Source organism: Sciurus vulgaris (genome assembly GCF_902686455.1).
Source record: "Sciurus vulgaris genome assembly, chromosome: 17".
NCBI classification, from domain to species: domain Eukaryota; kingdom Metazoa; phylum Chordata; class Mammalia; order Rodentia; family Sciuridae; genus Sciurus; species Sciurus vulgaris.
In genome coordinates, this window is record NC_136478.1 from 45,299,035 (window position 1) to 45,320,010 (window position 20,976).

The following is a 20,976-nucleotide window of genomic DNA, read 5'->3' on the forward strand; positions in this document are numbered from 1 at the left end:
AATTCAGCAGTTAAAATGAAATTTATATCAAGAGGACCATGTGCATTAGCATGTGTGAGGCCCTGGGTTTTATCCACAGCATCGAGAAAACAACGAATTTATATCTAGATACAACACTGAAAATACAATAACAAGGGAAAAAAGAAAGATCTCAAAAATAGTAAGGAAGAATATATTAATGAGAGCTGATTTCTTAATATCAACAACAAAAGTCAGAAATGTACGGAAAGATATTTTTAAAGAGATGACATAAATATCTGTCAATTTGTTCTTGTATGCAAGACAGAAAAATCAACATACAAAACAAATGAACGTGGGCTGGGATTGTGGCTTCATGGTAGAGTGCTTGCCTACATGCATGGGGCACAGGGTTCGAATCCCAGCACCATATATCAATCAATCAATAAATAAAATAAAGGTCCATCAACAAGTAAAAAAATATAAAAACAAAAACAAAAAAAACCCCACAAATGAACAAAGCAATAACAATAGCAAGAGAATTAATATGAATAGTATACCTCTAAAATATTTATAAAGAATTTGCCTTGGCAAAAATTTCTGGCATAGAATGATTGAAAAAAATGACAAACATATATCTAAACAACACAACAAAATATAACTTTATAGAACAAAATCAATTGTAAGATTAAAAGAAAGCTTGGTATGGTGGTGCATGCCTGAAATCTGATCGGCTTAGGACTCTGCACCAAGAGAACTGCAAGTTCAAAGCCAGCCTCAGCAACTTAGCAAGACTCTAAGAAACTGAGCAAGACTCTGTCTCAAAATAAAATATGAAAAGGGCTGGTGACGTGGCTCAGTGGTTAAGAGCCTCTGGGTTTAAGCCCAGGTACTCCCCGCTCCAAAAAAAAAAAAAAAAAAAAAAAGATTAAAAGAAAATAAGGAAGAACTGAAATGAGGATAATGAAGTTAATAAAGTGTAAGGCTCTTGCATTTTTAAGGAAAGAAAATAGAAGGCTTAATTTCAGATTTTGTTAGAGTGATTATAAATGTTAAATTTTCTAAGGAAATCAGTACTAAATAGAAATATCATTTTCAAATTAGCAGATGGAGAAAAGTCAAGAAACAAGAAAAAACTGAAAAAGCACCAATTGATAAGCAAAAATAAGATGGTGAAAATAAAAACTGTTGGTAATACTAAAAAATTTGACTGATCATTTATTTCAAAGACAAAGATTATCAGATTGGACTAAAAAGAACATTGATCTATATACTGTTTACAAGATAAACACGTAAAAATAAGAGCAAAGAAGTAAAAAAAAACTATCAAGTAAATTTTAACAAAAGAAGACTAATACTGCTCTAATAACAAACAAAATTTTTTTTTGCTTAATTAGATCATCACTAGATTTAAGGATCATCACTAAATTTAACAATAAAGAAAAATTCACCAGAAAGATGAAATGATTCCAAAAATACATGACAAAATTAAATACCTTCAAAATATAAAGAACCAGTTGTCAGACTTACATATTTACTATATAATTAGCACCAAAGTAGAAACTTTTTTCAATAATTACCACCAAAGTAGAAATTTTTAATATATCTCTTTCAGAAACATTGCTTAAGCAGATAAAAAAAATCATTAAGGACACAGATTTGACCAGAGCAGCTAATGAGATTAATCAAATGAACATATATCAAAAACTATGCTCAGCTGTGGTAGTGTATGCCTGTAATCCCAGTGACTTGGGAGGCTGAGACAGAAGGATCACAAGTTCAAGGCCAGCTCTCAGCAATTTAGTGAGGCCATAAGCAACTTAGTAAGACCCTGTTTCAAAATAAAAGAATAAAAAGGACTGGGGATATGATTCAGTGGTAAAGTCCCTGGGTTCAATCCCCAGTACCAAAACAAACAAAAAATGTTAGGGATAACGAACAGAAATATACATTATTTAGAATATTTACCTAAATTAGCCCCTAAGACATAAAGTAAGTCTCAAAAATTTCAAAGAACACATATTGAACAGACCACATTCTCTAACCACAATGCAATTAAGTCAATACCAAATAACTTAAAACTCCAAATAACTTATGGATCAAGAAGAAATCAATGAGAATTAGAAGATGCTTAGCTAAACATAATGAAAAAATATTACATTATCAAAACACATGCACTATGTTGCTCATATAGCCTTAAATACTTATTATAGAAATGAAAAGCCTCAAAAACCATGAATCATCTACTTTAAAAGTTAAAAATAAAAGGGCTTAGTGGTAGAGTGCTTGTATAGCATGTGCTAGGCCCTTGGTTTGAAGCCTACCCAACTGGGGCAGGGGGAAGACATTAGAATAAATAAATAGAAGGGAAATTCAATAAAGCAGAGAAACGTGAAATTTAAAAAGATAAATTACAGAGAATTAGAGAAGAAAAATATGTCTGAAAACACAAGCAAAAAGATAAACCCCTGTGAGCCCTCTTCTACCTATTTGGAAGGAGAAAGGGGTCAAAATGACATATCCTGTCAACTTTAGATAAGAGAAAATGATGAACAATTTTATTCAATAAATTTTGTGACTCAGTGATGGAGTGCTTGCCTAGAATGTGTGAGGCACTGAGTTTGATTCTCAGCACAATATAAATAAATAAAAATAAATAAATAAAGGTTCATCAACAACTAAAAAAATGCTTAAAAATAAATAAATAAATTTGAAAACTGTAAATTCTTAGAAAAAATCATAATTTACAGTAGGAGAAATAGAAAACCTAAAATATAACAAGTTGAATTATTAGTTTAAATTATTTTCACAAAGATTAACCAAATTCTACCAAACAATCAAAAGACAATTTTGAGGGGTTGGGGCTGTAGCTCAGTGGCAGAGCGCTTGCCTAGCACATGTGAGGCACTGGGTTTGATTCTTAGCATCACATAAAATAAATAAAATATAGGTATTCTGCCCATCTACAACTACAAAAAAATTTAAAAATTTTTTTTGATTTTGTACAAATTCTTCTAAAAAAGAATTCATGAAAGTAGTACCACCTTGATTCCAAAATCTAACAAGAATATATGAGGGGAAAAATAAAGGAGTAATTATAAAAATAGCCATGAAACACCTAAACAAAACTCTGGCAAAAAACAACTATCAATAAATGAAAAGCATATTAAGATGAGTTCAGGGCGTTTCAAGATGGCAGACTAGAGGGTGGCTGCATTTCATGTTGCTCCAGGACTCAGGATTCAAAAGAGGAGATATTGAGAGACTTGGGACCAACTCAAAGCAGCCGGGTCAGTCTCTCCCGTTAGGGAGGCATCCCGGATGGGATGGTGGTCCCGGAACGCAGGGAACTTTGTGAAGTAGAGCTGCCGGCGAGACACCCCTCCCCCCGCTGGAGCAGTGAACTCGGACAACTGGGAGCATCGTAGAGGAGGCCGCACAGCACAGCGCTGGGACTCGGAGCAACCACTGGGGCTCCGGTGGCTGCCCAGGGGAGGAGCGGCGAGGAGAGCTGTGTGGACTCAGAACACCGGGGCCTGCCCTGAGGAGGAGGAGGAGGAGCGTGGCTGCTTGGATTCGGAGTGGCTATACCAGAGCTACAGGCAGTTGCCAGAGGAGGAGCTGCGCGGCAAGCTGTTTGGACTCAGAGCGACTGCTTCTGAATACCGGGCCTGCCCTGAGTAGGAGGAGGAGGAGGAGCGCGGCCGCTTGGATTCGGAGTGACTATACCAGAGCTATAGGCGGTTGCCAGAGGAGGAGCTGCGTGGCGAGCTGTTTGGACTCAGACCGCTTCTGAACACCGGGGCCTGCCGGGAAGAGTAGTAGAGGAGGAGGAGGAGCGCGGCGGGTCGTTTGGACTCCCAGTGACTGCATTAGAGCTCCAGGTGGCTGCTCAGAGGAGGAGGCAATTGGTGAGTTGTTTGGACTTAAAGTGACCGCTCCTGAACACAGGGGGGCTGCCTGGAGGAGGAGCGCGGTGGGTCACTTGGTCTCGAGTGGCCGCACCAGAGCTCCGGGCGGCCGCCCAGAGGAGGCGTGCAGTGGGTCACGTGGATTCAGAGCTACTTAGAGTGACTGCTCCTGAACACCGGGGGGGTTACCTGGAGGAGGAGGAGGAACGGGGTGAGTCACTTCGACTCAGAGTGATTGCCCAGGGCTACGGGCAGTTGGTGGGAGGAGGAGGCAGGCAGTGAGTTGCTTGGACTCCTAGTGACCGCACTGGAACACTGGGTGGCTGTCTGGAGGAAGAGGCGTGCGGCGGGTCTCTGGGACGCACAGCGATTGTACGGGGGGGCCCCAGGTGGCTGCTCAGAGGAGGGGCCGCATAGCCAGGCGATTAGGTGCAGAGCAGGGTCCCAGGATCTAGGAGGCTTCTTGGTGGAAGAGCCGCACAGAGACACACTTAGGGGCGGAGCGAAAGTTCCAGGACTGCGGGCAGATTCTCTGAGGAGGGGCAGCCCAAGGAGATTCATCTGCGAAGGGTGAGGCTCCCAGGCCCAGGAGGTAGGGCCGGGCCCCTGGGAACTTTGCAGAGGAAGGCAGCCCAGCCCAGGTGGTAGCTGTAAATTGAGGGGAACCTCTAGGAGGGGAACTGACCAGCGAGACCTCCCCACCGGTGAGTCTTCCCTGCCGGGTGAGGTTTCCCCACAAGGACGGTAAAACCAGAGACACAGGCCCAAACAGGCCTTGCCTTAGCCCGCAGCCTAGTTCCCCTTTGGATGACCATTGGTTAACAAGTGGAGGCACCTCTGCCCACTAGCAGGGAATATACCCCACCTGAAGGCCACCACTCCTAGAGAGGCAGCTTCCTTGAGGAGCACCGCAGTATCAACTTCCTCCAAGACTTCAGCCTACTGAAGGCTAAGAGGGGATATATATAGAAATCTTCAGGGACATTGTAAGTCAACAGAGGAAATCTGCAATATCTCAGCGGTCCACTGATACCTGAACAATATGAGAAAACAAGGAAAGAAAATGCCGCAAACAAATCTAGATGTTACATCAATAAAACCCAATGACAGCATGGCAGAAGAAATGACAGAAAAGGAGTTCAGAATGTACATAATTAAAATGATCAGGGAAGCAAATGATGAGATGAAAGAGCAAATGCATGCAATGAATGATGAGATGAAAGAGCAAATGCAGGCATTGAATGATCGCACCAATCGACAGTAAAAAGAGCAAACACAGGAAGCAAAAGATCATTTCAATAAAGAGTTAGAGATATTGAAAAAAAAACAAACAGAAATCCTTGACATGAAGGAAACAATAAACCAAATTAAGAACTCCATAGAAAGCATATCCAGTAGGATAGAACACCTGGAAGACAGAACCTCAGACATTGAAGACAAAATATTTAACCTTGAGAACAAAGTTGAACAAACAGAGAAGATGGTAAGAAATCATGAACAGAATCTACAAGAACTATGGGATATCATGAAAAGGTCAAATTTAAGAATTATTGGGATTGAGGAAGGCCTAGAGAAACAAACCAAAGGAATGAACAATCTATTCAATGAAATAATATCAGAAAATTTCCCATATCTGAAGACTGAAATGGAAAATCAAGTTCAAGAGGCTTATAGGACTCCAAATACACAAAATTACAACAGACCCACACCAAGGCACATTATAATGAAAATACCTAACATACAAAATAAAGACAGAATTTTAAAGGCTGTGAGAGAAATGAACCAAATTACATTCAGGGGGAAACCAATACGGATATCAGCAGATATTTCAATGCAGACCCTAAAAGCTAGAAGGGCCTGGAACAATATTTTTCAAGCCCTGAAAGAAAATGGATGCCAACCAAGAATCTTATACCCAGCAAAACTTACCTTCAAATTTGACGATGAAATAAAATACTTCCATGATAAACAAAAGCTAAAAGAATTTACAAACAGAAAGCCAGCATTACAGAACATTCTCAGCAAAATATTCCATGAGGAAGAGATGAAAAACAAAGAAGCAAATCAGCAAAGGGAGGAATTATCCTAAAGGAATTGTCAAATAAAGGAGGAACCAAGTTGTGTCAAATAAATAAATAAATAAAAATTTAAAAATGAACCAAATGACCGAGAAACCAAATCATATCTCAATAATAACCCTGAATGTTAATGGCCTGAATTCATCAATCAAAAGACATAGACTGGCAGATTGGATCAAAAAGAAAGATCCAACAATATGTTGCCTGCAAGAGACTCACCTCATAGAAAAAGATACCCATAGACTAAAAGTGAAAGGATGGGGAAAAACATACCATGCACATGGACTCAGCAAAAAAGCTGGAGTATCCATCCTCATTTCCGATAATGTGGACTTCAAGCCAAAGTTAGTCAGAAGGGATAAAGATGGACATTTCATACTGCTTAAGGGAAGCATAAATCAGCAAGATATAACAATCATAAACATCTATGCCCCAAACAGTGGCTCATCCATGTATGTCAAACAAATCCTTCTCAATTTCAGAAACCAAATAGACCATAACACAATAATACTAGGTGATTTTAACACGCCTCTCTCACCACTGGACAGATCTTCCAGACAAAAATTGAACAAAGAAACCATAGATCTCAATAACACAATCAATAATTTAAACTTACGGACATTTATAGAATATACCATCCAACCAAGAGCGAATACACTTTCTTCTCAGCAGCACATGGATCCTTCTCTAAAATAGACCATATATTATGCCACAAAGCTAATGTTAGCAAATACAAGAAGATAGAGACACTACCATGTATTCTATCAGATCATAATGGATTGAAGTTAGAAATAAATGAAAGAGTAAAACACAGAAACTATTCCAACATCTGGAGATTAAACAATATGCTATTATATGATGAATGGATAACCGAAGATATTAGGAAGGAAATTAAAAAATTCTTAGAGGTAAATGAGAACAAAGAAACATCATATCAAAATCTCTGGGACACTATGAAAGCTGTACTTAGAGGGAAATTTATTTCATGGAGCGCATTTAATAAAAGAAGTAAAACTCAACAAATAAACGACCTAACACTACAGCTCAAAGCCCTAGAAAAAGAAGAACAGACCAGCACCAAAAGCAGTAGAAGACAGGAAATAGTTAAACTCAGAGCTGAAATCAATGAAATTGAAACAAAAGAAACAATACAAAAAATTGAAAAAATAAATAGTTGGTTCTTTGGAAAAATAAACAAAATTGATAAGCCTTTAGCCACACAAACAAAGAGAAGACGAGAGAAAACCCAAATCACTAAAATTCGGAATGAACAAGGAAATATCACAACAGACAGGATTGAAATACAAAACATAATTAGAAGCTATTTTGAAAATCTATACTCCAACAAATAGAAAATTTCGAAGACATCAACAGGTTTCTAGATGCATATGAATTGCCTAAACTGAATGAGGAGGATATACACAATTTAAATAGACCAATCTCAAGTTCTGAAATAGAAGAAGTCATCAAAAGCCTACCAACAAAGAAAAGTCCGGGACCAGATGGGTTCTCAGCCAAGTTCTACAAAACCTTTAAAGAAAAGCTCATTCCAATACTTCTCAAAGTATTCCATAAAATAGAAGAGGAGGGAACCCTCCCAAACTCATTCTATGAAGCCAATATCACACTGATACCTAAACCAGACAGAGACTCATCAAGGAAAGAAAATTTCAGACCATATCCTTAATGAACATCGACACACAAAATTCTCAACAAAATTTTAGCAAATCGCATAGAAAACATATTAAAAAGATAGTGCACCATGATCAAGTGGGCTTCATCCCAGGGATGCAAGGTTGGTTCAACATCAGGAAATCAATAAACGTAATTCACCATATTAATAGACTTAAAGTCAAGAATCACATGATTATTTCAACAGATGCAGAAAAAGCATTTGATAAATACAGCACCCCTTCATGCTCAAAACACTAGAAAAAATAGGGATAGTGGGAACATTCCTTAACATTGTAAAGGCCATTTATGTTAAGCCCACGGCTAATATCATTCTAAATGGTGAAAAACTGAAGCATTCCCCCTAAAACTGGAACAAGACAGGGATGCCCTCTTCACCACTTCTATTCAATATCGTTCTTGAGACTCTAGCCAGAGCAATTAGACAACCAAAGAAATTAAAAGGGATACCGAATTGGAAAAGAGGAACTCAAACTATCCCTCTTCACTGATGACAGATTATATATTAGAGGAACCTGGAAATTCCACCAGAAAAACTCTTAGAAATCATAAGTGAATTCAGTAAAGTAGCAGGTCACAAGATCAATGCTCATAATATCCAACGCATTTTATACAATAAGTGATGAATCTTCAGGAAGAGAAATTAGGAAAACTACCCCATTCACAATAGCCTCGAAAAAAATAAATACTTGGAATCATCTCATAAAAGAGGTGAAAGACTCTACAAACGAGAACTACAGAACACTAACGAAAGAAATTAAAGAACACATTAGAAGATGGAAAGATCTTCCATGGTCTTGGATAGGAAGAATTAATATTGTCAAAATGGCATACTACCTAAGTGCTATACAAAATTCAATGCAATTCCAATTAAAATCCCAATGACGTACCTTACAGAAATAGAGCAAGCAATTATGAAATTCATCTGGAAGAATAAGAAACCCAGAATAGCTAAGCAATCCTTAGCAGAAGAGTGAACAGGGGGTATTGCAATACCAGATCTTCAACTCTACTACAAAGCAATAGTAACAAAAACGGCATGGTATTGGTACCAAACTAGAAAGGTAGAGCAATGGTACAGAACAGAGGACACGGACACAAACCCAATAAATACAATTTTCTCATAGTAGACAAAGGTGCCAAAAATATGCAATGGAGAAAAGATAGCCTCTTCAACAAATGGTGCTGGGAGAATTGGAAATCCATATGCAACAGAATGAAACTAAACCCATATCTCTCACCATGCACGAAACTAAACTCAAAATGGATTAAGGACCTCGGAATCAGACCAGAGACCCTGCAGATGATAGAAGAAAAAGTAGGTCCAGATCTTCAACATGTTGGCTTAGGACCAGACTTCCTTAATAGGACTCCCATAGCACAAGAAATAAAAGCAGGAATCAATAACTGGGACAGATTCAAAGTAAAAAGCTTTCTCTCAGCAAAGGAAACTATCAGCAATGCGAAGAAAGAGCCTACAGAGTGGGAGAATATCTTTGCCAATCATACTTCAGATAGAGCACTAATCTCCAGAATCTATGAAGAACTCAAAAAACTCTACACCAAGAATACAAATAATCCAGTTGACAAATGGGCTAAGGAAATGAATAGACACTTCACAGAAGAAGATCTACAAGCAATCAACAAACATACAGAAAAATGTTCAACATCTCTAGTAATAAGAGAAATGCAAATCAAAACTACACTAAGATTCCATCTCACCCCAATAGAATGGCGATATCAAGAATACAAGCAAACAACATGTGGTTGGGGAGGATGTGGGGAGAAAGGTACACTCATTACATGTTGGTGAGGCTGCAAATTAGTGCAGCCACTCTGGAACGCAGGTGGAGATTCCTTAGAAAACTTGGAATGGACTCCATTTTGACCCAGCTATCCCACTCCTTGGCCTATACCCAAAGGACTTAAAATCAGCATGCTACAGAGATACAGCCACATCAATGTTCATAGCTGCTCAATTCACAATAGCCAGACTGTGGAACCAACCTAGATGTCCTTCGATTGATGAATGGATAAAGAAGCTGTGGTATATATATACAATGGAATATTACTCAGCCATAAAGAATGATAAAATTATGGCATTTGCAGGCAAATGGATGAAATTGGAGAATATCATGCTAAGTGAGATAAGCCAATCTCAAAAAGCCAAAGGAAGAATGATCTCGCTAATAAGTGGATGATGACACATAATTGGGGGAGGGAAGGGTTAGTGTTAGGGTTAGAGTTAGGGTTAGGGAGGGGGGCAAGTATGGAGGAAGGAAGGATTGTATAGAGGGAAAAGAGGGGTGGGAGGGGTGGGGGAAGGAAAAAATTAACAGAATGAATCAAACAACATTATTCTACGTAAATTTATGATTACACAAATGGTACGCCTTTACGCCATGTTCAAACAGAGAAACAACATGCATTCCATTTGTTTACAATAGAAAAATAAAAAAAAAGATGAGTTTATCTCATTGATTCAGTGTCAAAAATATAATATGTAATCCACTAAATTAACAATCAAAAATTAAAAGCACTTAATCATATACAGATAAAGAAAAACGTTTAGTAAAACTTAAAAGTTTGCCATGATCAAAACTCTAGCTAATAGGAAAGAAAGGGTATCTACCAAAACTTTTAAACATCAGAATATTTTTTTAAGTTTCTTTTAGTTGTCAATGCATTTTTATTTTATTTATTTATATATGGTGCTGAGAATCAAACCCAGCGCTTCATGCATGCTAGGCAAGCGCTCTACCACTGAGCTACAACCTCAGCCCCTACATCAGAATTATTGATAATAAAATATTACAGTACTCTCACAGAGACCAGAAGTACACAAGAATACCTACTATTTCCACTTGAATTCATACTGTGCTAGAGATACAAGGCAGAGCAATGGGAAAAGGAAATTAAAGGTATAAAAATTTAAAATGAAGAAACTGCTATTGTTCACAGATATGTCTGGCCACATAGAAAATTCAAAGAAATTTAAAAATTATTAGCATTAACAGGAGAGACTGGCAAGGTAGCTGAATATAAAAGGTCAATGAATAAATTCAATTTCATTTCTATAAATGAACAACAGAAGACAGACAACATTTAACACAGCAACAAAACTAAGATGCCTTGGAGTTAATTTACAGAAAATGTTACACAGCTATTAGGGATTAAATTATAAAACACTGGAAAAAATGAAAAAAAACCTAAATAATTTGCAAGCTACATGTTTATGAATAGCGAAATTTCCAAAATTGATTATGAATAAAATTTGAATCACAGTCAATAGCTTTTTGTTGTTTTCTGGGAGAAACTGACAGGTTAATTCTAAAGTTTATTTAGATGGGCAAAAAGGAAACTAAAAATGCTGAAGAATGTAAACAAGGTGTAGTGATTTTTTTTTTTTGTAAACATGATGTTGGGGTAACAGTCTTATAGTAAAGTATTTTTAAGATAGTATAGTACTCATCATGGAATAGAATGAACCTCAAAATCAGACACATAAATATAGTAAAATTTGATATATTACAAGGTAACATTCAGAACAACAGAAAAAAGGGATCATTTATTCAAAAAGCATCTGGGACACTTGGTACTTCAAATAATCCTCAAAAATCAATTCCTACTGGATCATGGGCCTAAATACATAAGGAAAATCTTTAGATGACAAATTTGGAATATGATCTCACAAGATATCTGAGAAAAATTTCTTAAAACTATTATCAAAAATATGAACTATAAATATGTATGTGAAAGATATATATTGTCATATATATTGGCAAATAACAACTAGCAATAAATGAAAAAGATCTTATGATGAGTTTATCTCATTGGTTCAATATTTTATATGTATATGTATATAGTACATGGTGATCTCCTTAAAATGAGCAAATGACTTGAGCAGCCACTTCGCAAAAGAAGAAATCCCAACGGCTATTATAAATGGGAAACATGGTCAATTTCTTTAGTAATCAAGGATGTTCACATTGTAAATATAAGGGTATCATCTACCTGACAGGTTGTCAAAAAATTCTGAACTTACAAATTATGAGTGTGAGCATCAGGTACTCTCACACACCACTTTTTGAAATGTAAATTAATACAAGCATTGTCTGATAAATTCATGGCTATATTATCCACATGAATTCCAGCATGTGTGTACCAGCAGTCATGTATAATGTGCATAGCAGTGGCATTTATAATAACATAAATGTAACAACTGAAGTGACCATCAATGGATAAAATCCACAATGGAGGGTATGTAAAATTTTTTTTAATCAATCAATGGATCACAGCTACAAAAGTCAACATGGATTAAATCTCAGGAACATAATTTCAAGTATGAAAGAAAAAAGGTCACTGAATCACATGCATAGTATGTTTTTATCCAAAAAAAGAATGAAAATATATATACATACATATATGTGTGTATATATATACACACCCACAGAAAACATAAATAAAAATAAATATATAAAATTGAATATATTGTACATATTCAACTTCTAATGAATGAATATACACTATGCATAAAAAGTATATATATTCTCAACTTTATATTTATATATTTCTCTCTATATATACATACATGTATGTGTACATATTTTCACTTTTTTTTTTTTTTTTTTTTGTATTGGGGATTGAACCCAGGGATATTTAACCACTGAGACACATCTCCAGCCCTTTTTATTTTTTAAGACAGGGTCTCACTAAGTTGTAGAAGTTGGCCTTAAACTTGTGATCCTTCTGCCTCAATCTCCTGAGTTGCTGTGTGCCACCGTGCTGTTATGTTCTCAACTTTTTTTCCCTGACTTATTATGGAGATTTTTACTTATTTTTTTAGATATATCTGACACTGGAGTGTACTTTAATATATTACACATACATGGAACATAACTTAGTCTAATTAGGCACCCATTCTTGCAGTTGTACATGCTGTGGAGTTTCACTGGTATATTCTCGACTTTTTATGGATGAAAACACACTGTGTTTAAATACACACACATGTACATTTTGTTTTGGAATCTCATAACTATAAAGAAAAGCCAGGACATGATAAACAAAATCATAAGATAACAGACACCCCAGAGAGGGGTGGGGATGGGACATGGATAAAGGAGTCATGTATCATCATAAAGAGGCCCTCAAGGACTTGAAATAGCATGGACAATTTTCTCTTTCTTAAGCTAAGAAGCAGTTATGTGGAGCCTAGCATAGTGGTACATACCTATCATCCCAGCTACTCAGAACGCTGAGGCAGGAGGATTGCAAATCTGAGGCAAACTTGGGCAACTTATCAAGACCCTGTCTCAAAATAAAAGTATAAAAAGGGGTGCATTGTAGCTCAGTGGTAGAGTGCTTGCATAGAATGTGCAAGGCCCTGAGTTCAATTCCCTGTACCACAAAAGAAGAAAAAAAAAAAAAGTAATACATAGGTTTTTGTTCTATTATTTAAACCACAATAGAACAAAAACCTATGTATTACTTTTTTTGTGCTAATGTATTTTTGAGTGATGCACTTAATATTAATGAAATTTAACCATAAATTCTTTGATACTATAATTGCACATCAAAGATGTTTTCTTAGAAAATTGATCAAGGACACAAAGGATTGGGTAGAGGCAACTGGGGAGTGACCTGGGGAGGGGGTTGACAGAACGTTTACAAAGAATAAACATTTGTCTTTCATTTTACCTATTTCCTATGTCTATCTGAAAATCCTTCCCATGTTGCAATCCTAAACTCTTAGTCTCTTCTTCCTTAAATGTTTTCCAGCTGCTGATCTCTGTTTTCATTAAAGACCAACATCTTCAGTTACCCACACTCCGCTGCCTCTCACCTTTTCTCTGAGTTTCTTTTATGTCAGCTTTCTCTTCCTATGTGTTGTTCTATAGCTATATCATATCCCTGCAACTAGCCTATCAATTGTTTGATTATTTGTACACACATATAACACCCTAGCATCTTGGGGAGTGAGTTGGGGAATGGAATTCAAAATATTCTGTTTAAATTGAAAATTCAAAAATGTTGATTAAAGGTAAATGAAGTAATCATTCAGAGAAAAATGAGTTTGGAAACATACTACTACTATTATTAATAGCAGCTAATAGGTATTGAGTTCATACTATAAGATGGAAGTTTTAAAAGTATTATCCCATTGTGGAGATGACAAAACAAAAAAGCACAGGTGAAGGGGCTGGGGTTGTAGCTCAGTGGTAGAACACTTGGGCTTTGGGTTCGAACCTCAGCACCAAATAAAAATAAATAAATGTGTGCCAGGTGCCATGGCGCATGCTTAATCCCAGTGACTCAGGAGTCTGAGATAGGTTGATCACGAATTCAAAGCCAGCCTCAGCAAAAGTGAGACAATAAGCAACTCAGTGAGACCCTGCCTCTAAATAAAATACAAAATAGGGCTGGGGAGGTGGCTCAGTGGTCGAGTGCCCCTAAGTTCAATCCCCGGCACCCCCCCACAAAAAAATTGATTAATTAATTAATTAAAGGTATTGTGTCCATCCACAACTAAACACACACACACACACACACACACACACACACACACACACACACACACACAGGTTAAGCAACATTCCTAAAATTTCACTGGCATGTAAATGTCAGGCAGGATTTGAGTCTGGTACTTCATTTATGGCTATCTGTATGGTTTAAGCTTATCAAATTGGAAAAAGTTGTTCTGTTTTGTTTTGTTTTGTTTTGTACTGACAATTGAACCTAGGGGCAGTCTACCACCACTTTTACTTGTTTTTTACTTTGAGACAGGGTCATATTAAGTTGCTCAGGCTAGCCTTGAACTGGTGGTCCTCCTGCCTCAGCTTCCTGAGTCACTGGAATTACAGGCATGTGTCCCTGTACCTGGGCTGAGAAAAGATTTTTTTAAAAAACATTGGAAGAGGAGGGCTGGGGATATAACTTTAGTAGTAGAACACTTGCCTAGCTAGCATGTGTGAAGCCCTGGATACAATCCCTAGTGTCAAAAGAAAAAAGAAAAAAAAAAAAAATACTAGGATAGGATTATGAAACAAAAAGGAACAGGACTCAGAGAATAGTAAATAAGTTACAAGAAAGGAGAGGAAGAAGTGTGAAAAGGAGAGTTAACAATAACAAATGTGGGAGAACATCCTAGAAGGCCCTAAGTTTCTGTTAAGCCCTAGAACATGTGAGAATATGCCTACAAAGAGAGAAGAGGTGATTTCTTTGAATCAAACTGAGCTGTAACTTACAAAGGTTTTGTTTGTTTGTTTTTCAGTGCTAGGGATGGAACCCAGGGTCTTGCATGTGTTAGACAAATGCTCTGCCAATGAGCCACACCCCCATCCTATCTGCAAAGGGTTTTGCCTGCCTATTTCCTCTTCACTCACCTGAGCACAAGCCACTTGTGAACTCTCTCTTCACCATCCACGGTTCTTTTCCTTGTTCCAACAATAATATCACACTTGGCTTAGAAAAGCAAAGACCTGCACATATGGAAAGAAACAGTACTTGGTCATCTGTGGATAGCTCAAAACTCAGATTCAATTCTTGGCCAGTCAGGGAAGATGGAGCTTACAGGAATTCAAAGAAAAATGTTGAAAGGACACGTATCAGAAGGACAAGGAAGATAAAGTTTCAGACGTAGCTTTATTGTCTTGTCCCCTGCCAACGCCACAAACATTAAACCATTTGTTTGGCACAGGGAGCAGACACTTTTGGATAGCAGCTACCCAGAAGTTCACAGAGGTGGTAGCAAATAGCCCTTTATGAATAGAAGTACAATTCTGCAAGGGGGAGATATCCTTACCCAGTGACACCAAGATCCTATAGTTTTCCAACATCACATTACTGTATAAATGCCTCTGAGAGGAATTCAGACAGTTCCACTCCTCTTGGGAGAAGTCCACAGCCACATCTCTGAATGTCACCAACTCCTGAAAGGAAATAAATTAATTAACTTTCTCTCTGACCATACTCACCTCATTTACTCTGACCCAGGCATACAGGATTCTCCCTTATACTACAACCTTAAATATGTCAACCATGTTCCCCCTGAGGGCTGATGTACTTCTCAGATTACTCTGAATGAAAGAGCAATGCTGGTCAGGCATGAGGGTTCACACCTGTAATCCCAGCTATTAACGAGGCTAAGGGAGAAGGATCGCAAGTTTGAGGCCAACCTCAGCAACTTAGCAAGATCCTGTCTCAAAATAAAAAATAAGAACTAGGGATGTAATTCAGTGGTGAGCACCCCTGTGCCTCTGTGTTCAATCCCCTAAATCTCTCTCTCTCTCCTCTTCTTTTCTTCCTCTCTCTCTCTCTTTCTCTCTCTCTCTCTCTCTCTCTCTCTCTCTCTCTCTCACACACACACACACAGATCAATGCTCCTAACCCAATTCCCTGTTCTCATAATCCTGCTTTATTTTTCTACACAGTACTTATTTTGTTATTAATTGTCTATACTCTTCCCCCACCACTACTATATCCTCAAAGGATGGCATCTGATCCACATGAGGCATCCAGCTACTTACTGAATAAATTGAATTAATGAATGAATTGTTTGAAAATTTCAATAAGCTAGAAGCTATACAGGGATACAAAGTGACATAAGGTGGGCTGGAGTTGTGGCTCAGTGGTAGAGCACTTGCCTGGCATGTATGCGACCCTGGGTTCAATACTCAGCACCACATATAAATAAATAAAATAAAAGATCTATTGACAACTAAAAATATATTTTTTTAAAAAAGTGACATAAGGAAGTACTTCATATATTTCTGAAAACTATGCTACACTAAGCACAGCAAATCATCAATTCCATTGAAATTCAAATACTTTAACCCAGATTTTTGAATTTTTGTGTAAAGAACTGTATATTTCTTTAATGTGACCACTTGTTGATGAAACTAACATATGTTATGGGTATTTTTAATTAAATTTTTTTACCAAAATAAAAAATGTGAACATGTCAAGGCAATAAAAAGACATGACTTCTTTTCACATTTGATAGTTTTGTCTCCATTAAAGAAACTGTCCTAGTCGGGTGCAGTGGTGCATGCCTGTGATCCCAGTGGCTCAGGAGGCTAAGCCAGGAGAATCACAAATTCAAAGCCATCCTCAGCAAAAGTGAGGCACTAAGCAACTCAGGGAGACCCTGTCTCTAAATAAAATACAAAATAAGGCTTAGGGTGAGGCTCAGTAGCTGAGTGCCCCTGAGTTCAATTCCTGGTTACCCCCGCTCCCCTGGAGAAAAGAAAAGAAACTGTCCCTAAAGAAACAAAGGTCTCCAAGAATTTTTCAACTCAGTAACATTTTTTTCTTACTTAATTACATGACAGATAATGTGAATAGTTCCCTCTCTGCAACTGCTAACAGTTTGGCTGGTATGGTATAAATGCTTACCAAAATGTTTTCCTCAGCTTATGTAAATATATGTAGTAAATGTATACATATTTATATATGACATTTTCCACTAATTCTTTAAGTTAATCTATGGAGTCAACAAAAATAAAAACCAAGTCAATATAAGGAGTTTAAATTCTAAAAACACTTATTCCCTAACAAATTATGATAACAGTTATCCCTCCACATTTGTGGGCTCCACATCTGCAAATTCAACTGAGATAAAAATATTTTGGGGGAAAATTGTGTTGAATAGGTACAGACAATTTTTTCTTATTATTATTCCCTAAACAATGCGGTATAGCATACATAGGATTTAGCATGTATTAAGTATTATAAGTAAATCTAGTGATGATTTAAAGTATATGGGAGGATTTGCATAGGTTATATAGAAATACTACACTAATTTATGACAGAGACTTGAGCATCCGTAGGTTTTCATATTGGCAGGGGTTCTAGAACCAATACCCCAGGGATTCTGAAGGACAACTATACTTCAAAATTCATTCATAATTATCAGTCAAATCAGTCTGAAGCAAAAAATAGTTCCCTTCACCTTTTTGCCCTTAGAAAAACAATGCTTTCAGCTGAGTGGACTACTCCCCTGATGCCCTGTCATCTGGTGACTCTTATTTTCCACATTCCTTGTGCCACGGTATTTGGAGGTGATGCAGGTGACCTCTTTGCTTCTCACATTGTTTCCAGACCATTTTTCCCTTCCTTCTTTCTAAAAGACAGTTTTAAATCTCATTAAATTAGACCATGTCACTCACTATCCCTCCTTATTTTAGTTGTCTTAACAATTCTGGTAGGTATCAATTCTCTCTCATTCCTGGAACACTTCAGCAACTGGCTCATTGTCCTCTCAAATGCTATTCCTAGCATAATATTTGGCTATTTCAATATCCATATAAGTAACTCCCAACAACTTGGTCTGTTAGTCCTCCTGTTACAATTACCTTGTCCTCCATACTTCCACAGTCATTCACGTCCATGATCATGACCAGATCTTATCATTGCCAGTAAGTACCAATGCCTCCATAATTTCAACTGCCCTACTCTGATTTATACCTCCTATATTTCAACTATTACCCTCTAATACCCAATCAGGATAACTCTTTGACTCCACTAGAACCTATAAGTCATTGATCTAACCACATTTTCACTATTCCTCATCCCCACACAACCTCACTTTGTACCACAACAATTTGTTATATCCACCCCTTGCATATACCCTCAACTTCCCTGCCCTTCCCTCGACTGTATTCATTTGGTTAAACCACAGCCATCTGTCCACTTACTCTGTACCTATAACCAGCAGAGGTGAACTTCACTGGAGAAAAATCACACCAACTATGCTAACTAGTCTCACTTTAAATTCATGATCACTAATCTCAAGTGAGTCAAAATGCTGTCTTCCATGATACATTTCCCTAGGACATTTGTTTCCCCACTCCTTTAAGTGACCACTTGATACTTTCCCTTTTCCCTCAAATCTTTAATACATCCTCCTCCTCCATCCTCACTCTCATGTGATGATCTGGTGTTCTGTTACACTGAAAAAACAAGTCCTTTGAACAGAAATTCCACAAACTCCCTTAACACCTATACATTGACTACATCTATATACTCTAACTTGCCCTTATTACTATAAATGAAAGCTCACTTTCCTAGCAAAGGTCAACCTCGCAGCTCCTCTCACCTACTCAAGCACATTTTTTCCAGCAATTCCCTCCTCTCCCTTCGTCTTCAAAATGTCCCTTCCTACTGAAATGTTAACATCAGGCTACCCACTGTGTGAGTCATTTTTCTGCCACTGAAACAAAATACCTGAGATAATCAGCTCATAAGGAAGAAAAGTTTTTATTTCAGCTCCGGGTTTCAGAGGTTTCAGTTCATGGTTGGCCCTACTGTGCTGGAAACTGTGATTGTGCAGCATGTTATAGTATACTCATTTGGTGTGTGGCAGAGGAGCTGCTTACCTGATGGCAGAGAGAGAGAGAGAGAGAGAGAAGAGAGAGAGAGATGGAGAGAGAGAGATAGATATGGGGGGGGCGCCAAAAGAAAGAGAGAGTGGGGGTGACAGGAAGGGGCCAAGGTCTCAGTGTCCCCTTCCAGGGCATACCACCAATGACCTAAGATCTTCTACTACCTCCCACTAGTCCACAGGCTAGGGACCAAGATCTCAACACATGGGCCTTTGGGGGACTCAAGATCCAAACTTTAGCACCCACCATTCTGAAACTTAGTCAATTACACATTTTCCTTAAGTTATCATTCATTTTTTCCTACCCTTACAATAATTTGACTATGCTCTTTATTATTTCCATTCACTCCCCACCGCTGTGAAGAATATCAAATGTGTTAACAGGATCACTATGACTGCTCTGATGAGAACAGACTAAAAGAGGACAAGAATGGAAGGTGAAATTCAAGTTAGGAGACTAGCATTAATCCAAATGAGAGATGATTCAGAACAGAATGGAAATGGTGGTAGTAAAAAGTAGTCCGATTCTGGATATATTTTGAAGGCAGAACAAGCAGAACTCTGTAATGGAAGATTTTTACTTGTTATAGGAGTGTAATATAAGAGTTTCTTAGTTAATTTCCCGGTCTCTAATCTTGTCCCATTCAGTTTATTTTCAACAGCAATCACAGTGGGCTTACTAAAATGAGAATCAGATCATGTCACGCATGCTCCCAAACTTCCACTGTCTCGTTTCACTCAATTTGATAGATGTTTGCATTTGAGATATTATGAAACCAAATGAAGATGTTGAGTAGGCAGTTAGATATAAAAGTCAAGTTCAGGAGAGAGGTCTAAACTATATACAATTTGGTGGTTGTTGGCATAATAGATAGTATGTCAAGCTATGAGACAGGATGAGATCATCCAAGAGTGAGTTTAGATAGAGGATGGAAGAGGACCAGGACTAAGCCCTGTGGTATCCAAAGTTAAAAAGTGCTTAATAAAAATTGAATGTTTGCATGATGTTTGGGCAGGGACGAGAATGAAGAAGTTGACTTGTATTTGTTATCTGAGGGAACAGCATGCCAGGAAGTTTGCTCAGCGCTTGGCTCAGGAAGTAGAGTGCTTGCCTGGTATGTGTGAGGCACTGGGTTCAAGTCTTAGCACTGCACATAAATAAATGAATAAAATAAAGGTCCATCAACAACTAAAATATATATATATATATATAACACTTTTTTAAAAAGAATGTATTTAACTCATTACAAGGAAGCTAGTAAGAACTGACTGAGTGGGTGAAATTAGATAAGGTCAAGAGGGATAGTCAGTAGGGTCCTGCAGGCCATTCATTTATCCTGAAAGAGATAGGAATACCAAGGGAGGGTTTTCAGAAGTGACATGATTGGTTATTCAGAAAAGTTTCAGCAGAAGGAAAGTTAATATTTGCTTGTTTTCAAAAGCAAGAAGGTACTTCAGGAAAGAGAAAAATCCTAACTCACCTGGTACATGGCATTAAGAAGTCCAAAAGCCATTCCTTCTTCCTCCTGGCTCTTCCCTTGAGAAATGGCAGTGACCTCAGTTGACTGACATGGGAAAGGGAACATGAGAAACTTCCCTTGCAGCATCCAGAATTACCAGTCTAGACTTTTAGACTTCTCTTTCCTCTGGTTGCAATCTTCCCTCAAATACAGAAAGCATAATGGAGACCTAGGAATTTGTTTGCATACAGTTTCACTCATTTCTAAATCACTTCCCAATTTATCATTTTAACAGATGACTTTCAGATTTAACAAAGACTCCGTGGAATGCAATCATTTATATAACAAATAAGAGTTAGCAAGATCAGATAAAGGTTTGATTGAGTCCACAGTCCTTCTTCCCAACAGATTAGTGATTCTGAAACTTGGTGGCACATTGACATCACTTGGCTAAAAGACACTGGGTGGGACACAATCTCACTTACTTCCTTCACATA

The 20,976-nt window shown here is 37.7% G+C and overlaps 1 protein-coding gene across 1 annotated transcript in view; it reads right to left on the reverse strand.

Annotated features, from left to right (window-relative positions):
* The window catches only part of ZNF570 (zinc finger protein 570), a 33,859-nt gene that overhangs the window by 12,374 nt on the left and 509 nt on the right, over positions 1-20,976 (reverse strand). The window contains exons 2-4 of the mRNA XM_079118838.1: positions 20,501-20,584; positions 15,441-15,567; positions 15,022-15,117 (exon numbers count right to left, since the gene is read on the reverse strand). Coding sequence (XP_078974964.1) covers positions 15,022-15,117; positions 15,441-15,567; positions 20,501-20,533 — 256 coding nt within the window. The 5' untranslated portion in view covers positions 20,534-20,584. The remainder of the gene's footprint in view (positions 1-15,021; positions 15,118-15,440; positions 15,568-20,500; positions 20,585-20,976) is intronic.